We start from the raw sequence: 20136 nt of genomic DNA on the forward strand, positions 1-20136 counted from the left end.
TAAAATCTTTGATCTTTAATAACTCAAAAAGATTTGATTTATTTTAATAACTTTATATAACAAATTTTGCTTGAAGTTTGCCCCTCTATCGAATTATGGGGTTATTTTTAATAAAATAATTTTCACCTACGAGAAGGGGTGGCATCCCCAGGGTAATAGCGCAAGTTGGCACCATGTCTCCTTTGTTCCTTGAGATATCCTCTAACCACTCACCAATTTTCATGCAAATCGATGGAGGTTCAACGAAATCGGAGGTAATAGCTCATATCCACCTTCAGTGACTTCACTAACTGTACTTATAAAGCTTATTACATGAAAACAGGGGCAAAATTTTAAACAGCAAATAATTTTTAATTTATTCTTTTAATTTTGTTATATACAGTGGAACCTCGATTGGTCGGATTAATCGGGACCGCGGCTGATCCGGGTTATCGAAAATCCGGGTTAGCCGGAGAATATGGTAAAAATTAATAAAATACATATAAATAATAAACAAATACACATTAGAATTGCAAAAATATGAAATACATATGCACAGTACATCTAAATTACGTACAGTTGTATACAGTATTGTTTATTTCTTGGTACTCAATCAAAGTGAAAAAATGTTTGTTTTGTCTGATGAAAATAGGTCCGGGTTAGCCGGACTTCCGGGTTATTGGAGGCCGACTTATCGGGGTTCCACTGTATAGTCTAGTCGCAACATAGGGTGTCCCGTGGGAAATTCTAGCTCCGTGATTTGATGGTGGTATGATAGGTTTTTTGGGTCGCTGAATCCAATGGAAGTGGTCTGGAAGCCCAAATATGGTCCGTTTAATTGTTATTAACAAATTATGGTAAAACTAGGTATTTTTCAGGAATTATTAGAAGCTCTGTAAATAAATTGATAGTGTTAAGGTCTTCTCTGGTGTATTATTGTTCGCTGAATCGAATTCGACTAGTTGCGATTTAGTCCAGGGCGCATCTGTTTTGAGATGGACGTTGAGAGGTGACTCATATTTTTTTGCAGAAATTTCTTGGAATTAACTCCTATAATAATAACTGGGTTATCCTCCCACTCAAAAATGTCCGGATCATTGTTTAAATAATCAAAATGTCAAAAAATGAAGGAAAGGTTCGATTATTTTCTTGGTTTTTTGATTATATGTACTTTCAAAGTATTCACTTTCGAGAAAAGTTGTACTAATATAAAAATTGCGTAATTAAATTTCCTACAATATCGTGTTGGTTATAAATTTTAAAAATTGTCACCCTTGTTGCAAAATAGCAACAATTGCGAAAAAACCATAAAAAAACAAGTATTTTAGGTTTTTCAACCATTGATATCCACTTAGGACCTTCATATTTTACCCAGAAAAACTATATAATATAGTAAAACAATACTGTAAATTTCATTAATATCTGTGCAATAGATTTTGCAAAATAAATTTTGCAATCCAGCTTTCGCAAAAAAATTCATTTTTTCAAAATGTTGCAGGACTGAAAATAAAGAAGATAGCAAGTTGACATTTTTTTTACGTATAGAAGAATACCCTACCTTTCATCTGCCATTTTTAAAATTAAAATCCATTAACTACCACGGCGTCAGGAATTTTTTTAAATAAACATCAATTTTTGGTGCTACGCCCAGGACAGCGGTGTTTGATTCACACAAGTTGATTTCCACCAAAATTTCTTCCAATCTTTATCTAATATATTATTTTCTTACACTACATTTTCTTGTATTTTAATATTTTAATTCCACAAAAATCAAACTAATTTGATTATTGTTTGTGAAATATTGTTTAAACAGTTGCATATGTTTAAAAATAAAAAACCTTTATTCTCTAACTTAAAATATACAGGGTGTTTCATTGGGAAAGTAACATACGTTAACTGTAGAAAGAGGACACTTAGGCGGTCTCAAAAATACCATACTTAATGGGTCTTACTCCATTAATAAGAGAGATACTGGGTGTTTTATCTATTTTGCCATTTTATTATTTGGTTCATAACTTTTTAACCACACCGTATATTTATTTTATATTTGGCACGCAAATATCGTTTAAGGTGTACAATAAATTAATTTATTTACAAATGTAAAAAATCCAGGCCCGGATTAAAAAATATTAGAAAAATGTTCCGACCCAAAAACATCACCCTGTACATTAAATTTTTTTAAAATGGATTTTTTAGTTGAAAAGAGGATAAAAATCTAAATTTAGTGATATACTTTGAATTTTCGGCAAAATGATTTTTCTGGTCAAATTTTGAATTTGAATTCTGAAATTATGTGAATTGCGAGAGCTCTAAGTAGAAAAAAAATTAAATACAACTTACAACTTGTTAACCGCACTGTATATTTATTTTATATTTAACTCGCGAATATTCTTTTAGGTGTCCAATCAATTATTTTATTTACAATTATAAAAAATCCAGGTCTGGATTAAAAAATATTGTAAAAATATTCCGACCCAAAAAACACCCTGTATATTAATTTTTTTTAAAATGGATTTTGCATTTGAAAATACGATGAAAAACTAAATTTAGTGGTATACTTTGAATTTTCGGCAAAATGATTTTTCTGATAAAATTTTGAATTTTAATTCTGAAATTATGTCAATTGCGAGAGCTCTAAGTAGAAAAAATTAAAATGCGACTTAATTTTAATTATTACCATTATTTAATCTAAATTGGTAAAATGTTAAAACATTTCAGTGTTTTTTTATTATCTGTGACAAATAGTTTATGGCGAATATTCATCTTTAAATAATGAATAAATAATAAAGAGTCAATAAAGAATACACCACTTTAATCAACAAAGTATCTAAAAATTCTAACAAAAGAGAGAAAATGTGCAGCATAACTATTCAAAACTAAAGTACTTATTCAAAATTACCACCATCAAAAATTATTGTTATGTGTCAAAATGTTAATATTTTACCAATTTATATTAAATAATGGTATTAATTAAAATTAAATCATATTTTAATTTTTTTTACTTTGAGCTTCACAATTCACATAATTTCAGAATTCAAATTCAAAATTTTACCAGAAAAGTTATTTTGCCGAAAATTCAAAGTATACCATTAAATTTAGTTTTTCAGCAACTTTTCAAATGCAAAACCCATTTTAAAAAAATTTAATATACAGGATGTTTTTTTTGGGTCGGAACATTTATAAAATATTTTTAATCCGGACGTGGATTTTTTTATTTGTAAATAAATTAATTGACTGGACACCTAAAAGAATATTAGCGTGTTAAATATAAAATGAATATACAGTGCGGTTGACAAGTTGTAAGCTGTATTTCAATTTTTTTCTACTTAGAGCTCTCGAAATTCACAAAATTTCAGAATTTAAATTCAAAATTTGACCAGAATAATCATTTTGCCAAAAATTTAAAGTATACCACTAAATTTAGTTTTTCATCCTATTTTCAACTGAAAAATCCATTTTAAAAAAATTTAATGTACAGGGTGTTGTTTTTGTGTTGGAATATTTTTCCAATTTTTTTAAATCCGGACCTGGATTTTTTACAATTGTCAATAATTTAATTTATTGTACACCTTAAACGATATTTGCGTGCCAAATATAAAATAAATATACAGTGTGGTAAAAAAGTTATGAACCAATTAAGAAAATGGCAAAATAGATAAAACACTCAGTATCTTTGTTATTAATGGAGTAAGACCCATTAAGTATGGGTATTTTTGAGACCGCCTAAGTGTCCTCTTTCTGCAGGTAACGTATGTTACTTTCCCAATGAAACACCCTGTATGAACAAAGAAAGATATTGCCAAAAAAGTGTTATTTCAAAGGACATAGCATGTGTTTTTATTTTGCAATAAACAAATTTATTTATTTATATCGAAATGTACTAAAAATTAAAATTTGTCAATCATTATCAAAGGTCATTGGAATGCCCAATCAGAGCAAACTATCCGCTGTCCTGCGCGTAGCACCAAAAAAAAATGTGTATTTAAAAAAAAAAAAAAAAAATCCTCATAGGAACACTCGGAAACAAATTTATAAGTGGAGGTGATTACAATGCCAAGAATACACATTGGGGATCTCGACTTACAAACACTAAGGGCAGAGAATTATTGACCACAATCACACGTAACAATTTAAGCATCAAAGCAACAGGAGAGCCCACCTACTGGCCGTCCGATCCTGCGAAAATACCAGACGCTATCGACTTCTTCATCGTAAAAGGTATTAACCCAAACTACCTAAAAATTGAAAGCAGCTATGATCTTTCATCAGATCATTCTCCTATAATATTGACGTTACATGCAAAAGTAATAAGAACATACCAAGAACCTCAATTATGCAACCTAAAGACCAACTGGGAGCTATTCCGACAAAAACTTGATGAGAACATTGAACTAAACGTTCCACTCAAGACACCACAGAACATTGATGAAGCCGTCGCAAATCTAACAAAAGGAATTCAAACAGCAGCCTGGCACGCAACTCCCAATGTTGCCGATAATAAATCCAAAGGTGATAATCCAATTATTGTAAAAGAAAAAATCATAGAAAAACGAAGACTTCGTAAAAAGTGACAAAACAATAGAACTGAAATCAATAAAAGGAATTATAACAGAGCAGCATCTGAATTAAAAAGACTACTACACACAATAAGGAATCAGAACGTACAAGAGTACCTCGAAAAACTAACACCTACGGAAGCAACAGATTATTCTCTATGGCGTGCTACACGAAAAATGAAAAGACCAATACAACAAATACCTCCGCTTAGAGACTCTGCGGGAACATGGGCCAGAAGTAATAATGAAAAAGCAAAGGCCTTTGCTGAACACCTAAGCAACGTCTTTAAACCTTACAACATGGACCAAAACGACGAAGATAATAATGAAATCTTAAATTTTCTTGATATACCTTTTCAAATGGATCTCCCAATAAAAAAATTTAAACCTAAAGAAATCCGAATGGTAATTATGGATGAAATTAATCCAAAAAAGGCTCCTGGATATGACCTCGTCACTGGAAAAATCCTGCAAAACGTAACTAAGAAAACAATCATGGCAATAACACATATATTTAATGCAATACTTACGTATGCACATTTTCCCAATCAGTGGAAAGTAGCAGAGATCATAATGTTACAAAAACCAGGAAAAGACCCCAAAGAACTGAACTCATATAGACCCATTAGTCTCTTACCAATATTATCTAAGCTATTTGAAAAAATGTTTCTACGTCGATTAGAACCAATAATAGAAGAAACAAGATTAATTCCAAAACACCAATTTGGTTTTCGTAGCAAACATGGAACAATAGAGCAAACACATCGTATAGTCAAACAAATCAGCAATGATCTAGAAAACAAGAGGTACTGTAGTGCAGCTTTTCTAGATATCAGCCAAGCATTCGACAAAGTGTGGCATACAGGACTCCTCCATAAGCTGAAGAAAAATCTTCCGTATCAATATTATTTAATTATAAAATCGTATCTGACAGATCGCTTTTCATTAGTAAAACAACAAGATGCTCGCTCAGAACTATTTAAAATAAAATCCGGCGTCCCACAAGGTAGTGTACTTGGTCCCTTACTATACCTGTTATTTACTGCTGACCTACCTACAACTAGATTGACAACAGTCGCAACATTCGCGGATGACACAGGTATTATCGCATCTCACACAGACCCCCAAAGAGCTTCGCATAACTTACAAGCCCACTTAAATAAAATAGAAAAAATGGTTAAAAAAATGGAAACTAAGAGCTAATGAAACAAAATCGACCCACATGACATTTACCATGCGAAGAGAGAGCTGTCCACCAGTATACATAAACAACAAACAATTATTACAAGTAGATACAACCAAATACCTGGGCATACATCTAGATAAAAAACTAACATGGAGAAAACACATATTCACCAAAAGAAAGCAACTTGGACTCAAACTTCAACAAATGTACTGGATTCTGGGTAGACATTCAAGACTGTCAATTGAAAATAAATTAGTGGTATACAAAGCCATACTTAAACCCATATGGACCTATGGCATACAGCTATGGGGCTCAGCCAGTAACTCTAACTTGGAAATTATACAACGTTTTCAAAATAAGGCATTAAGAACCATAGTAAACGCTCCATGGTACGTCCCCAACGCAATAATAGAGAGAGACCTGAAAGTTCCCAGCATCAAAGAAGAAATCAGCAAATACAGTGAAAAGTATGAAGAAAGACTTAGTGCGCATCCAAATGATTTCGCGAGTGAATTATTAAACACGGAGGGTGAAGTTCGCAGACTTAAGCGTTATAAACCAACTGACTTACCAAATAGATTTTAGATAAATTAGAACTATTTTAAGTTTTACTTTATTTTACTAGTAGTACTATCTATACATTTGTTGATAATTTAGAAAGGAAAGTTTTCATTGGAATTCTTACCTACATGTCATAGCCTAAGAAAGTCATAACTTTAACTGATTGTTCCTAACGGAACAGATTGTTAAATAAATTGGAGTAATAAAAAAAAAAAAAAAAAAAAAAAAATTCCTGACGCCATAGTGGTTACCCGATTTTAATTTTGCAAATTGCAAATGAAAGGTACGGTATTCTTCTATATTCTATATGCAAAAAAAATTAAACTTGCTGTCTGCTTTATATTCAGTCTTGCAAGATTTTGAAAAAATTAATTTTTATTTTGCGAAAGCTGGATTGCAGAATTTATTTTGCAAAATCTATTTCACCGATCTTAATGAAATTCACAGTATTGTTTTCTTATATCATAAATTTTATTGAAAAAATATGGAGGTGAATACTTGTTTTTTTACCGCTTTTTCGCAATTATTGCTATTTTTCAACAAAGGTGACAATTTTTAAAAATTATAACGAATTTTATATTGTAGGAAATTTAACTGCGCAACTTTTATATCAGTACAACTTTTCTCAAAAATAAATAGTTTCAAAGTTATAATCAAAAAACGAAGAAGAAAATCGAATTTTTCCTTCATTTTTGACATTTTGATTATTTAAACAATGTTCCGGACCTTTTTGAGTGGGAGGATAACTCAAATATTATTATATGAGTTATTTTCAAGCAATTTCTGCAAAAAAATATGAGTCACATCTCAACGTCCAAATGTACTAATATTTTTACAGATGCGCCCTGGTCTAATTACTCAAAATATGTTCTTATTTTGTTAATAACAAAATAATTGTTTATTCGCCGAAAAGCTCGAAATAATGCGTTATCTACAGCAAAGTAGTCTTTTTCATAGTATTTTTATACGCTAAATCGATTGCCACTAGTCGTGATAGCTTAAACCACGTTCCGACTTTGTTATTAATAACACTAGTTTACAACCAATTTGCGACTCGAATGAAAAATGCTGTTTTTTGTTAATTTTTGCTCTCTGAATATGATTATGATGGTAAAAAATTCCTAACACGTAAGATTTTGAGTTATGATTTAAAAAAAAAAAAATGAATTATGATTTTTAAGTTGTGAGTATTTTACAAATTTTTTTTTTAACAGTCATTTGTAATATCTTGGGGCTTGATATTTTCAAATTAACGTTTTTACTAAAAATTGTGCATAATTTGGCAACACTTGGATATCTAATGTCTACGAATAACACATTAACATTTAAATAAAGAATAAACCAAAGGCAATCCTTAATCAGTAAACGTAAACATTTAAACTTATATAGTATATAGTTCTAAACCGTTTTAACGACTGTTACTTTTGCATGACAAAAGTGCCTGGGTTTTCAAGGAAGAGCAAGCATAAAATTGAATTCCAGATATTACCTCAGCAATATAACCAGTTTTTCATGGAGAAGATTTACCAGTTCCAGAACCTCGGCAAATTGGGAGAAATATTTGGAAATGTATGGTGATAAAAGTGAATCTGATGATGTATCAGAAAATAATAATTCTTATTTTCCCGAAAGTGACGAAATAGCACCTTATTGCATACAACAAGCCGAATTACATGATTTAGTTCCAGACCTTCACTTGTCCAAAGGACATGCTTAATCCTTAGGTTCTAGATTACAGTAATGGATCTTTTTAAATGGAATTTACTAGCCAGTACAACTTATAATATTTAGGAACCGTAACCAGGAGCTATCTTCGTTTTTTACTATGCAGGATAAAATGTGTGTTTGTGTTAATCCAAATAGTGTTATGGCAAAATTGTTAGTATACAAAAGAGTTATGTACTATAGTTTTTGTTTCTAGTTCTGAACTTATGTGTATATAGTATATAAGAATTTTTATAATAAACAGCAATATTTGATGCATTCTATAACTCCAAATCTAACATTTCACCTGACCAGACAATGTACTGTGGACGCCTACGCAGAAATGCGCGGCACTTTGAGAAAAAGATAACTCAAAATGTATACGTGGTGGAACATTTTGGTGTTTGAATTCGCATTCAGGACGCTTTAAACTCCCCGGTACAGCCATTTTAACATCAGTCGCAACTTTTTTTTGTTTATTTGTTGACTAGTGTAATAATATTGCAAAAATAACGGTTTATAGTACGTTTACTCACGGATTTTGCTCTAAATTTCAAAAAACCACTTCGATCTACATGAAATTTGACATACAAGTTGCTAACATGTCAAGCAAAACAAGTGATATTGTGCCGATTTGTGCTTTTACCCTGGGGGTGAAAAAAGAAACCTTTAAAATAAGTCCGAAAGTGGATAAAATGATTAATTCTAAGCAACATTTGTTCCATATAGTTTTTTCACTAAGTCAATACTTTTCGAGTTATTTGCGACTGAATATGTTCATTTTTCAACAAAAAAAAAAACACGTTGTTGGTGGTTCTATAAGCCCTTTCGAACTTACAGATCATATAAATACAACATAAGTAAAGCAACTTGTGAAGCGGTAACGATTAATTTCATGATAATTAGGGGGTGAATTTCCCGTTATTTTTACCAAAAAAAAGGACCAACTTTATTTTGAGCGTAACTTTGTTATTTTTGATACTAGATACTTTTTCAAAAAACAAGAATAAAGTTTTTTTTAAACTTTAAAAAAGTTGTAATGAGTTTTCTTCAAAATTGCTTCATTTTTTCGTTATTTTTTGTTGAAATATTCGATTTGGAATTTGTCGAATATGAACCTGTTGTTCATCAGCTACAACTCCGCTTCTACTGGGTCTACGGACCTAACACATACACCATTTTTTTTTTCACTTTTTAATGTCTATGTTTTTGCTAAGAAATGTTTTTTTTTTAAATATTTACTTTTTGAATTATTTGCGAAAAATCGTCTAAAAACGTGGGTTTTTTTGTTGATAAATGAACATATTCACTCGCAAATAATTCGAAAATATTGACTTAGTGAAAAACTGTATAGAACAAAAGTTGCTTAGAATTAATCAGGTTATCCACTTCCGGACTTTTTTTGAAGGTTTCTTTTTTCACCCCAGAAAAGGGGTGAAAATCACCCCCAGTGTAAAAGCACACATCGGCACAATATCAGTTGTTTTGTTTGACATGTTAGCTACGTGTATGCCAAATTTCGTCTCAATCCAAGTGATTTTTATAAATTTAGAGCAAAAACCGTGAGTAAACGTACCATAAACCGTTATTTTTGCAATAATTTATTAATAACAAAGTCGGAACGTAGTTCACGCTATCACGACTTGTGGCAATCTATTTAGCGTATAAAAATACTATGAAAAAGACTACAACCTTGCTATAGATAGCGCATTATTTCGAGCTTTTTGGCCAATAAACAATTATTTTGTTATCAACAAAATAAGAACATATTTTGAGTAATCACGACTATGTAGTCGTATTCGATTCAGCGACAAAAAATACGCCAGAGAAGACCTTATCACTATCAATTTATTTACAGGGCTTCTAATAATTTCCGAAAAATACCTAATTTTACCATAATTTGTTAATAACAATTAAACGCACCATATTGGGGCTTCCGGACCAGTTCCATTGGATTCAGCGACCAAAAATACACCGGAGAAGACCTTATCACTATCAATTTATTTACAGGGCTTCTAATAATTTCCGAAAAATACCTAATTTTACAATAATTTGTTAATAACAATTAAACGCACCATATTGGGGCTTCCGGACCAGTTCCATTGGATTCAGCGACCAAAAATACACCGGAGAAGACCTTATCACTATCAATTTATTTACAGGGCTTCTAATAATTTCCGAAAAATACCTAATTTTACCATAATTTGTTAATAACAATTAAACGCACCATATTGGGGCTTCCGGACCAGTTCCATTGGATTCAGCGACCCAAAAAACCTATAATACCGCCATCAAATCACGGCGAGCTAGAATTTCCCACGGGACTTCCTATGTTGCGACTAAACTAATATTTAGTTTTCCGATGAACTAGTTCTGAGACTAATATTTAGTTTTTTAGATATTTTGATTAGAAAATATTCTAGTTCGGCTGATTCCAGAAACAGCTGCTAGTTGCCTTGTACTTAACGTGAATATTTATTTTTAGTTAAAAAGCTATGGATTAAATTTTGGCAAAAATGATTCAAAATTAGTGAAATCATATATTAATCGACGCAAAGTTACACGAAATGTTCAAATATGGACTTCTGGTCCTATCACCGGTCACGTTGCGTTGGGTGAAAACTAGGACTTACGAATTTTGAAATTTGGTAATTTTTAAAATAAAAATGTATACCATTTTTATTCAGTTGCAATGCGAAGGCAAAACAATCTTACTTTTCAATTAGAATACGGAGTGCAGTCCAGTCCCTTGAATCGCGATTTTCGGCTCTTATTGGAGCCTTCATCGGAAAGAACGTAGGCACTGTTCTCCATATTTTAACTGATTCGTATCGAGAGGTTTTCCCACCCATTGCAACTGAAGTGATAATAGTAGGTGGCTAGCGCCATCTGGCATTGAAAGACGAAGTAGTTTTCAATCCTAAGATTAAATTATTAATATTGAAAATATTAAAAATATTACTAAAAGATTTTTAAATTGAAAACTTATTGGTACACTTTCCTGGTGACACCTCCAAGACTTCTACAATTTGCAAGTCAAATGGATGCTGCAGTAAAGACGAGAGAGAAGGAATTCTACACTATGCAATTCACATCCACCTACCAGCTGCAGACGGGGGATGTGAATTGCATAGGGTAGAATTCCTTCCCTCTCGTCTTCACTGCAGCATCCATTTGACTTGGAAATTGTAGAAGTCTTGGAGGTATCACCAGGAAAGTGTACCAATAAGTTTTCAATTTAAAAATCTTTTAGTAATATTTTTAATATTTTCAATATTAATAATTTACTATTAGGATTGAAAACTACTTCGTCTTTCAATGCCAGATGGCGCTAGCCACCTACTATCATCACTTCAGTTGCAATGGGTGGGAAAACCTCTCGATACGAATCAGTTAAAATATGGAGAACAGTGCCTACGTTCTTTCCGATGAAGGCTCCAACAAGAGCCGAAAATCGCGATTCAAGGGACTGGACTGGACTCCGTATTCTAATTGAAAAGTAAGATTGTTTTGCCTTCGCATTGCAACTGAGTAAAAATGGTATACATTTTTATTTTATAGTCGTATTACTCCGTAGAGTAACTAGGTGCACTTTTCCGTTGGAACTTTACCAGCTGCAGACGGGGGATGTGAATTGCATAGTGTAGAATTCCTTCCCTCTCGTCTTCACTGCAGCATCCATTTGACTTGCAAATTGTAGAAGTCTTGGAGGTGTCACCAGGAAAGTGTACCAATAAGTTTTCAATTTAAAAATCTTTTAGTAATATTTTTAATATTTTCAATATTAATAATTTACTATTAGGATTGAAAACTACTTCGTCTTGGTAATTTTTGTTTAAATATAAGGAATTTTGAAGAAAAATATTCTTTGCACTGAGGTGCAAAGTTTTCCTAAAGGCTTCAGGAATATTCTCTGATCTAGTAGAGGGGAAAAGCACCTTTGAAATCATGCTTTAAGTCTCTTTGCTGGAATGATATAAAACATATAAATTATTTTCACCTGATCGCTGACGAAATGTGAAGTTAATCTCTGCATTGAATTTGGTACTTCATAAACTGCAAAACCTATTGCAAAAAGAGCTTTTTTCTTTTTCACATCAAATTCTTTAGTTTCATAATATTGAGTGATTGAAACGACCACGTGGCATTTGTTTGAAGACGTTCTAGGAATTTGCACATGGAATTGGGGATTCATCGCTGTTGTATCTAAAATAATAAAAAAAAAATAATATAACGCACCAATACTTTACACGAATAAATAAAAAGACAACAATAACAACGAAATATATTATAGCTCATTTCCTTGGTCTTTATGAAAACTGTACTATATAAATGCTTTAAGATTGTTTAATTCATCTACTTGACAACCGTCGTTATTTGGTTACAATAGTCTTTTTGCGTCCTCTTGTACACATTTACATCAGTCCAGGACATCGATTTTTGACCCTTCGCTTCGTTATCGAACGTATTCGCTACGTATACTAAACAGATACGAAGCGAATACGTTCGATAACGAAGCGAAGGGTCAAAATCGAGGACCTGAACTACTTTTCACAGGCATTGATAAAGTATGTATTCATCTGGGAGGCTAGTTTTCAGTCCCATTGGTTGAGAGGTGTCTTAACAATCTTAGTCTATCTATTTTTATGAAGCATAAGCTTAACAAGCCTTGAATATCCAGGGCTTAAAATACAATTAATATAATACCGTAATATATTACTACAGTCGGAAAAATGAAAGAATACCCGTGAACGATCACTTCAATTACCTATTTTGTATTTGCTATCTTTTTCTATAATAAACTTTTGTTATTTATAGAAAAAGACAGCAAATACAAAATAAGTGATTGATGTGATTGTTCATGGGTATTCTTTCATTTTTCCGACTGTATATATATTACAAAACTTTTATCAGGTGGGGTGGTTTCTTGGTCAATTATGCTCCTTGCCTACTAAATTGACTTACTATCCTCCTCCCAACTTTTGTTACTATTTCTTCCCAACCAATAATTTCCTCATTTCTGAGATCATCCTGCACCTACGCTATCAAATCATTTTGTCTTGGTCTTTTTTTCCTTCTTTTCATGATTGAGTATCGTTTTAAGGTGATCCTTGGCATCCTCCTCCTTTCCTTTCTCATCACTTGTCCCATACATCTCTCTCTGTACTTTTATGAAGCGACTGTTGCTTGGTTCATTATATAGTTCCTCTAGTTCCCTGTTTGTTCATCGCACCCAACCTTCCTCCGTGTTTTTGCTTCCATATTACATGCCTCTGTAGAATCTCATCTACAAGACATCGTCTTCTTCAATGATGTATCGGTAAGTTACGGCAAGCGTTTTTCTTAAGATCATTTCCCTCGAGTAGATGATCTGTTGTAATATAGTTTGTGTTTTCAATATATATGTCAGCACTAACAAGATGAGTGCCTTATGTGTTATTAGTTCAATTTCTTGACTTATAATTCTTTATTCATAATAATACCTGGTAGTTTTCTTCTTTTTATATCCTTTGAGATCTATTTTTTCTACAATAGTTGAGAAGAAGACATATGTACATGTACACTGTACACCCTCTTCTATCGGTTCTTGTAACCAGCCCCTGTATATCTGCTATAATATTTTTTTGTTTTTTTATTATTAAACACAAGCTGTGCTTATACTACTGCAATCTGGTCAACATTTAAAAACAATTATCAGTTCTTCTTTAACTTAATGACTAAATCATACATAAATTCTAAAAGCTTAATCCTATGGCGTCCTCTTATTTTTTCTTAACAATTATGCTCTATAACTAACACACGACACACCACTTTACTGTAACTACACTAACGGTTTACACTATTTAACTCAGAATTATCGTCTACATCTTCCATCTTAAGGTCCTTGTAGAGGTCGACATTTGTGATATACAAAGAAGCATCAACGATGTTTCTTAACACTTTATTCTGGAATCTCTGGATGATCTGGATATTACTTGACACATCCCCAGATTTGGCAACCATACGTCCATACTGGTCTTAGTATTTGTCTGTATTGAAGTATTTTGTTGTGTGAGGACAATGCAGAGTTTCTTCCCATTAGCCAATACATTTTTTTTGTAACAATACCATACCTAGTTCTTCCCTCGTCTTTTTAATGTGGACTTTCCAGCGAAGTGTTGCATCAAGTGTGCTACCTAATTATTTTGCATAAGATTTATATGGTATTTGGGCATCATGAATTCTAATTGGAATATTTTTGCATAAGATTTATATGGTATTTGGTCATCATGTATTCAAATTGGAATATTGTGAGCGGCCGTAGCGGAACGGAATAATCGCTGGCCTCATACGCCAGTGCACGTGGGTTCGAGCCCTGCCAGAGACAAACAATTTTTCATTTCTAAAAAATTTATTCATTCTTGTTGCAAAACAGCAATAATTTCGAAAAGAACATAAAAAACAAGTATTCGAATTTTACGTTGTTCAACCATTTATGGTACACTTACGACCTTCATATTTTAACCAGAAAACCTTTATGATATATTAAAACAATACTGTATATTTCATTAAGATCGATTTAATAGATTTTACAAAATAAATTTTGCAATCCAGCTTTTGCAAAAAAATTAATGTTTTCAAAATGTTGCAGTACTGACAATAAAGCAGATAGCAAGTTGAATTTTTTTACATGTAAAAGAAAGGTACAGTATTCTTCTATACGTAAAAATAAATTCAACTTGCTGTCTGTTTATTTTCAGTTCTGTAAAATTTTGAAAAAATGAATTTTTTTGCGAAAGCTGGATTGCAAAATTTATTTTGCAACATCTATTGAACCAATCTTAATGAAATTCACAGTATTGTTTTATTATATGATATAGTTTTTCTGGGTAAAATTATGATGGTCCTAAGTGTACCATAAATGGTTGAAAAACGTAAAATGCGAATACTTGTTTTTTTATGATTTTTTCGCAATTATTGCTATTTTGCAACATGGGTGACAATTTTAAAATACTTAACTAATCCTATAATGTAGGAAATTTAATTACGCAACTCTTCTCGAAAAAGAATACTTTTAAAGTTATAATCAAAAATGAAGAAAAAAATCGAATTTTTCTTTAATTTTTTGACATTTTGATTATTTAAACAATGTTCCGGACCTTTTTGAGTGGGAAGATAACTCAAATATTATTATATGAGTTATTTTCAAATTAATGTACTAATATTTTTACAGATGCGCCCTGGTCTGTAATAGGTACGTGTCTTGTTGCCGTTTGCAGATCACCGCTCTGCAGATTGTATATCTGCCGTACTTGCCATTCAACGGGAAATGTATAATTGGTTGCCTATCGGCTAATATTCCATAGCTTCTTATTACAAGCAAATGGTCAATCTGGGGACGGCTTGCCGAAGCGGGCCTTATAAGAATTCACACAATCGCAATCGGGTGCATGGCTAGGATCATTAATTTGAAAAGTCTCTTAGGCACAGCGCACAGGGATCACTTAACGTATCGGATCGATCGAATTCTTTTAAAAACAGTGAATAAAATTCAGTCTGTATTATCTCATAGATATTTTTTTTATTTCACAGAAACGAATATCACCAACTCTGATTAACTTAAATATTTAAAAAATCTATAATGTGTCCATAAATGTGTGGGTCGGCACTTCCGACCCTGCCGACCCTGACCAGCCGCCACTGGTATTCAGAGTAAGCTTCCATACACAAATATTTGTATAACAGCTTATCTTTAATTTATACATAACATCCGTTATGATGACGGTATGTAACGGGTGTCCCAATAAGAATGGCTCTCGGCCATATCTCAGGAACCGTTTATAGTAGAGCTTTGAAATAAAAAATTTTATAACAAAAGTTGCCTCAGGAAAAGCCTGGAAATTATTTTCATAATTGTGGGTCCACCGCTAGAGGGCGTAATTGAATATCAAAAATTAAAAAATCTAAATTTTACAAAATTTTCCTAATGAAGGGGCACTGGAAATCCGATTATTGTATTCTTCATAAAATTCTGCGCATATTTGATTTAACAAGTTTAACTCTACTTGAAGACAGATCTTTTTCTTCAATGTAAGCGAGATAATTTTGAACCATCCTAATAAGTAATAAGCCAGCTGGGAGGCGTTATTTAATTTTTTCAGAAATCTAGTTTTCTTTGGAAAATATTAAATACAAGTATGCATTTTTAATCATACTTTATAAAATTAGATTAAATTAGCAATAGAAAAGCGAACACCGCATGTCGATACCTTTTTTATATCTCAAGATATCTCGAGAAATGTGTAAATTTTAAATATAACTGTTTACTATCACCGGTAAACTAAGTTAATGAAAAGTAGTGTGCTGTAGAAAAAAACAAAATAACATTTTCCAGATGTCAACGTATAAAAATATAATTAATTAAAACAACAATATAAAGAGAAACAATACTATTAAAATGAAATATAACAAAGAACAAAAAGAACTACTTAGTGATGACCTAAATATTCAAATTGTTGCCCATCATACACTACTCTAGAATACATTAAACAGAGAATACTAAACGCCATTCAAAGCATATCGAGAGCAGAAATTGAGACTGCTGTTCAATCTACTCTTGAAAGAGTAAATGTTTGCAACGAAAATGATGGGCAAAAATTTGAACATTTATGTCATCACTAAATAGTTGTTTTTATTTCTTTGTAATAGGGCTTTTCAACGCTTCTCATTTGTTTCGAGCCTCTGTCATATGCCGTATAATCCGTGTATAATATTAATATACGAGATATGAACGAGGCTCGAAACAAATGAGAAGCGTTGAAAAGACCTAATATACGTTGACAGCTGGAAAATGTTTCTTTGTTGTTTCCATAGCACAATACTTTTCCTAAACTTCGTTTACCGGTGACAGTAATAGTTATGTTTTTAAATTTACACGTTTTGTAAGATATCTCGAGATAGAAAAAAGGTATTAACATGCGGTTTTCGCTATTCTGTTGCTAATTTTGTCTAATTTTGTAATATGGTATTAAAAATGCATGTTTGTACCTATTTAATATTTTCCAAATAAAACTAGATTTCTGAAAAAAATTAAATAACGCCTTCTAGCTGGCATATTACTCAGTAAGTTGGTTCGAAATCATAACTTTTACATTGACGAAAAAGGTTACATTGGTTTAACAATAAATATAAAGAAAACAAAGATCATGATTACCAGTAAGAGGGCCAAAGTTATTACAAGGATCCAAATCAAAAATGAAGATATTGAATCAGTGGACAAAACGAAATCTTAGGAGTCTGGATTACGGAAGAACTAAATCCGAAGTCAGAAATTAGATCAAGAATGAAGCAATCAAGAGCAGCTTTTTGAAGCTAAGGATATTTCTGAGTAACAAGAATCAATCTGCAAATCCGATATCAGATGGTAAAGTGTTATATCCACTTTATTCTTCTTTATGGTGTCGAAGCCTGGACCAGGGCCGGATTTAAGGCAGTGGGGGCCCCTGGGCAGAATTGGTGTGGGGGCCCTACCTCCTACCATTAAAAAAATGTTGATCTACTTTTATAAATATAATTTTAAATCATAAAAAGTACACGAGCTGTAACTTGTTACAGTAATATATTCAAAATAATAGTAAGATGTATGGTTAAAGTCCGGGAACTTTTCGAGATATTTTAATTGAAAATTTCTTGATTATGTGGGACATATCTAGTTGCATTAATGCCGGAATTATACTCAGCTATTGCCACTGCTGCTGCCGTTGACGGAAATATTGCCCGAAATATGATATCGACGCGAGTGAGGTGTTCACATCAGTTTCTCGCCAATGTCCTCACAACTCATTACCGAACGACCCACAAGAAAGGAATGTGACAACAGCATCGTCTTGCTCCCTTACTCACTTGCCGCTTTGCCGGTGGCAAGTGAGAGAGAGAGAGAGAGAGAGAGAGAGAGAGAGAGAGAGAGAGAGAGAGAGAGAGAGAGAGAGAGAGAGAGAGAGAGAGAGAGAGAGAGAGAGAGAGAGAGAGAGTAGCTGAATGTAAATACCCACTCGTATTCGCGCTGCCTCTCCTTTGACTTCCGCCACAAAAACCGACCCTTTGGGTATGTAGGTGCAATGGCAGTAGCATGATGAGCAGCAGCGCTAGTGAGCTATTTACACATTCACGCTGCCCACTTCCCTGCCCAATTCCCTCTCCAAGAGGACTGAGTATAAATGCGGTATAAGACATCGTGAACAATGCTCATTGTAGAGAGATGATTCAGACACTCTTGGCGCATCATAGACCGAAGTCGATTTTTAATTAACTTAATGATCTCTAACCACTGCAGTTAATTCGCATCAGAACTAAACAAAGTGTCACCTCAACATTTGGAAAAGCATCATTCATATTCTTTTCTTTTAGCAATTGGTACATTTGAAGTTCTTGGCTTATATTTCATTTAATACGTTTTGACCCATCGGATGTACAATTTCCTCACATATGCTTGATGAAAGATAGTTGACATGCAAGCTTCCAGGATTTGAATATTCTTTTAAAATATGGTGCTTCAAAAATTGATCATATTCAGCTAATAACTGGAGTATTCCCAATTAATTTTCATTTTGTGATGAACTCGACAACTCATTTTCGCTGCGAAATGCTAAATCTCGTTCACATATAAACTTTTTAACACTAAAATTAGTCTTTGTGTTTCCATTTTCCAATAATTCTTTATTTCTTCGGCCTGTTTTGCTATTTCAGTATCAATACGTCCAATTCTTTCGCGTGCTTTAGACATTTCGTGATCCATAAGCCTACTATCTGCATGTTTCCAATCACAAAATCCTCTGTGACTAAAATGTGTAGTGTGTACAAACACTAGATAATAATTTACAAACGAAGCATTACACTCATCCGGTGGAAGGTGAAAAACATAACCATGAACAATTATATTATCACTCCTACGCTCCTTCATTTTATACTTATCATACATTGTCGAGTTCCTTTATCTCCTGTCAACATCTATTTAAATGAACCTCTTATGTTTGGGGCTTTGTGGGGGCCCCGAAATGTGGGGACCCCGGGCAGCTGCCCAGCCTGCCCCCCTTAAATCCGGCCCTGGCCTGGACTGTTAATGTTGACTTAATGAGAAAGCTGGAAGCTTTTGAGATGTGGCATTTTAGGAGAATTTTGTAAATACCATAGACGATCACATTACGAACGCAGAGCTGGATTTAAGACAGTGGGGGCTCCTGTGCAGAATTAGTGTGGGGCCCTACCTCCTACCATTGTTGTTAAAACTACGGTATACCGTCAACTAAAGGGTTTTCTCTTTTAAAATTTATAAAATGGTGATTTATCTTTATAAATATATTTTTAAATAATAAAAAATACAAGAACTGTATCTTGTGACAGTAAAATATTAAAAATAAACGCATATAAATAAATATGGAAATAAATATGGTCAAAGTCCGAGTACCTACTTTTCGAGATTTTTTAATTGAAAATGTTTATTTGCTTTAAGACAGTGTTCAACGGTCATTATAGAGAGATGATTCAAACGCTCTTGGCCCATCATAGACCGAAGTCGATTTTTAATTAACTTTAGTTTTGACAATGATCTCTCTCCAATGCAATTAGTTATCATCAGAACTAAATACATATAAACGAAGTGTCACCTGAACGTTTGGAAACGCATCTTTCACATTTTTTTCTTTTGGCAGCCGGTACATTTGAAGTTTTTTTACTTTAATGAGCCGGTTTCCTCTTTAAATGAATTAAAAAATTCTATTTAAAAATTCCAGTTCGACACCTAGGTTTTCATCTAAATCATTGCTATAAATGTCGATAAGCTTCAGTGAGTGAGTTTCAACTTCATTGGGAGTTAAATTTTACAAATGATGTAAAAACCCAAAATTGGAATGAATGAATTCATATGCAGAAAGCCTACGACTTAAAGAGGAAGTGAACTGATCTATAACAGTAACATTTTGACTCCTAAATCTCTCTGATATTGTCATTTCAGTCTCTGTAGATGTTTCATAATTCAGTGAAGTCGTTCGAATATTCCTTAGAATAATATAAATTGCTGAAGTTATCTAAGTGCCTCCACTCCTAAATTAAGGTCAATATTTGGATCTTGAAAAATACAACTTTTGCTGATTGTCCTCTCTGAAATCTCAAAAT

The 20136-nt window shown here is 32.7% G+C and overlaps 1 protein-coding gene across 3 annotated transcripts in view; it reads right to left on the reverse strand.

The window, feature by feature from the left end:
• LOC126883081 (calpain-9-like) overlaps positions 1 to 20136 on the reverse strand; it is a 425026-nt gene that overhangs the window by 72149 nt on the left and 332741 nt on the right. For all 3 annotated transcript variants that reach the window (XM_050648317.1, XM_050648311.1, XM_050648316.1), the window contains one exon: positions 11987 to 12192. In XM_050648317.1, the coding sequence (XP_050504274.1) occupies positions 11987 to 12192 (206 nt within the window). The remainder of the gene's footprint in view (positions 1 to 11986; positions 12193 to 20136) is intronic.

The sequence above is a fragment of the Diabrotica virgifera genome, chromosome 1, assembly GCF_917563875.1.
Source record: "Diabrotica virgifera virgifera chromosome 1, PGI_DIABVI_V3a".
NCBI lineage: Eukaryota > Metazoa > Arthropoda > Insecta > Coleoptera > Chrysomelidae > Diabrotica > Diabrotica virgifera.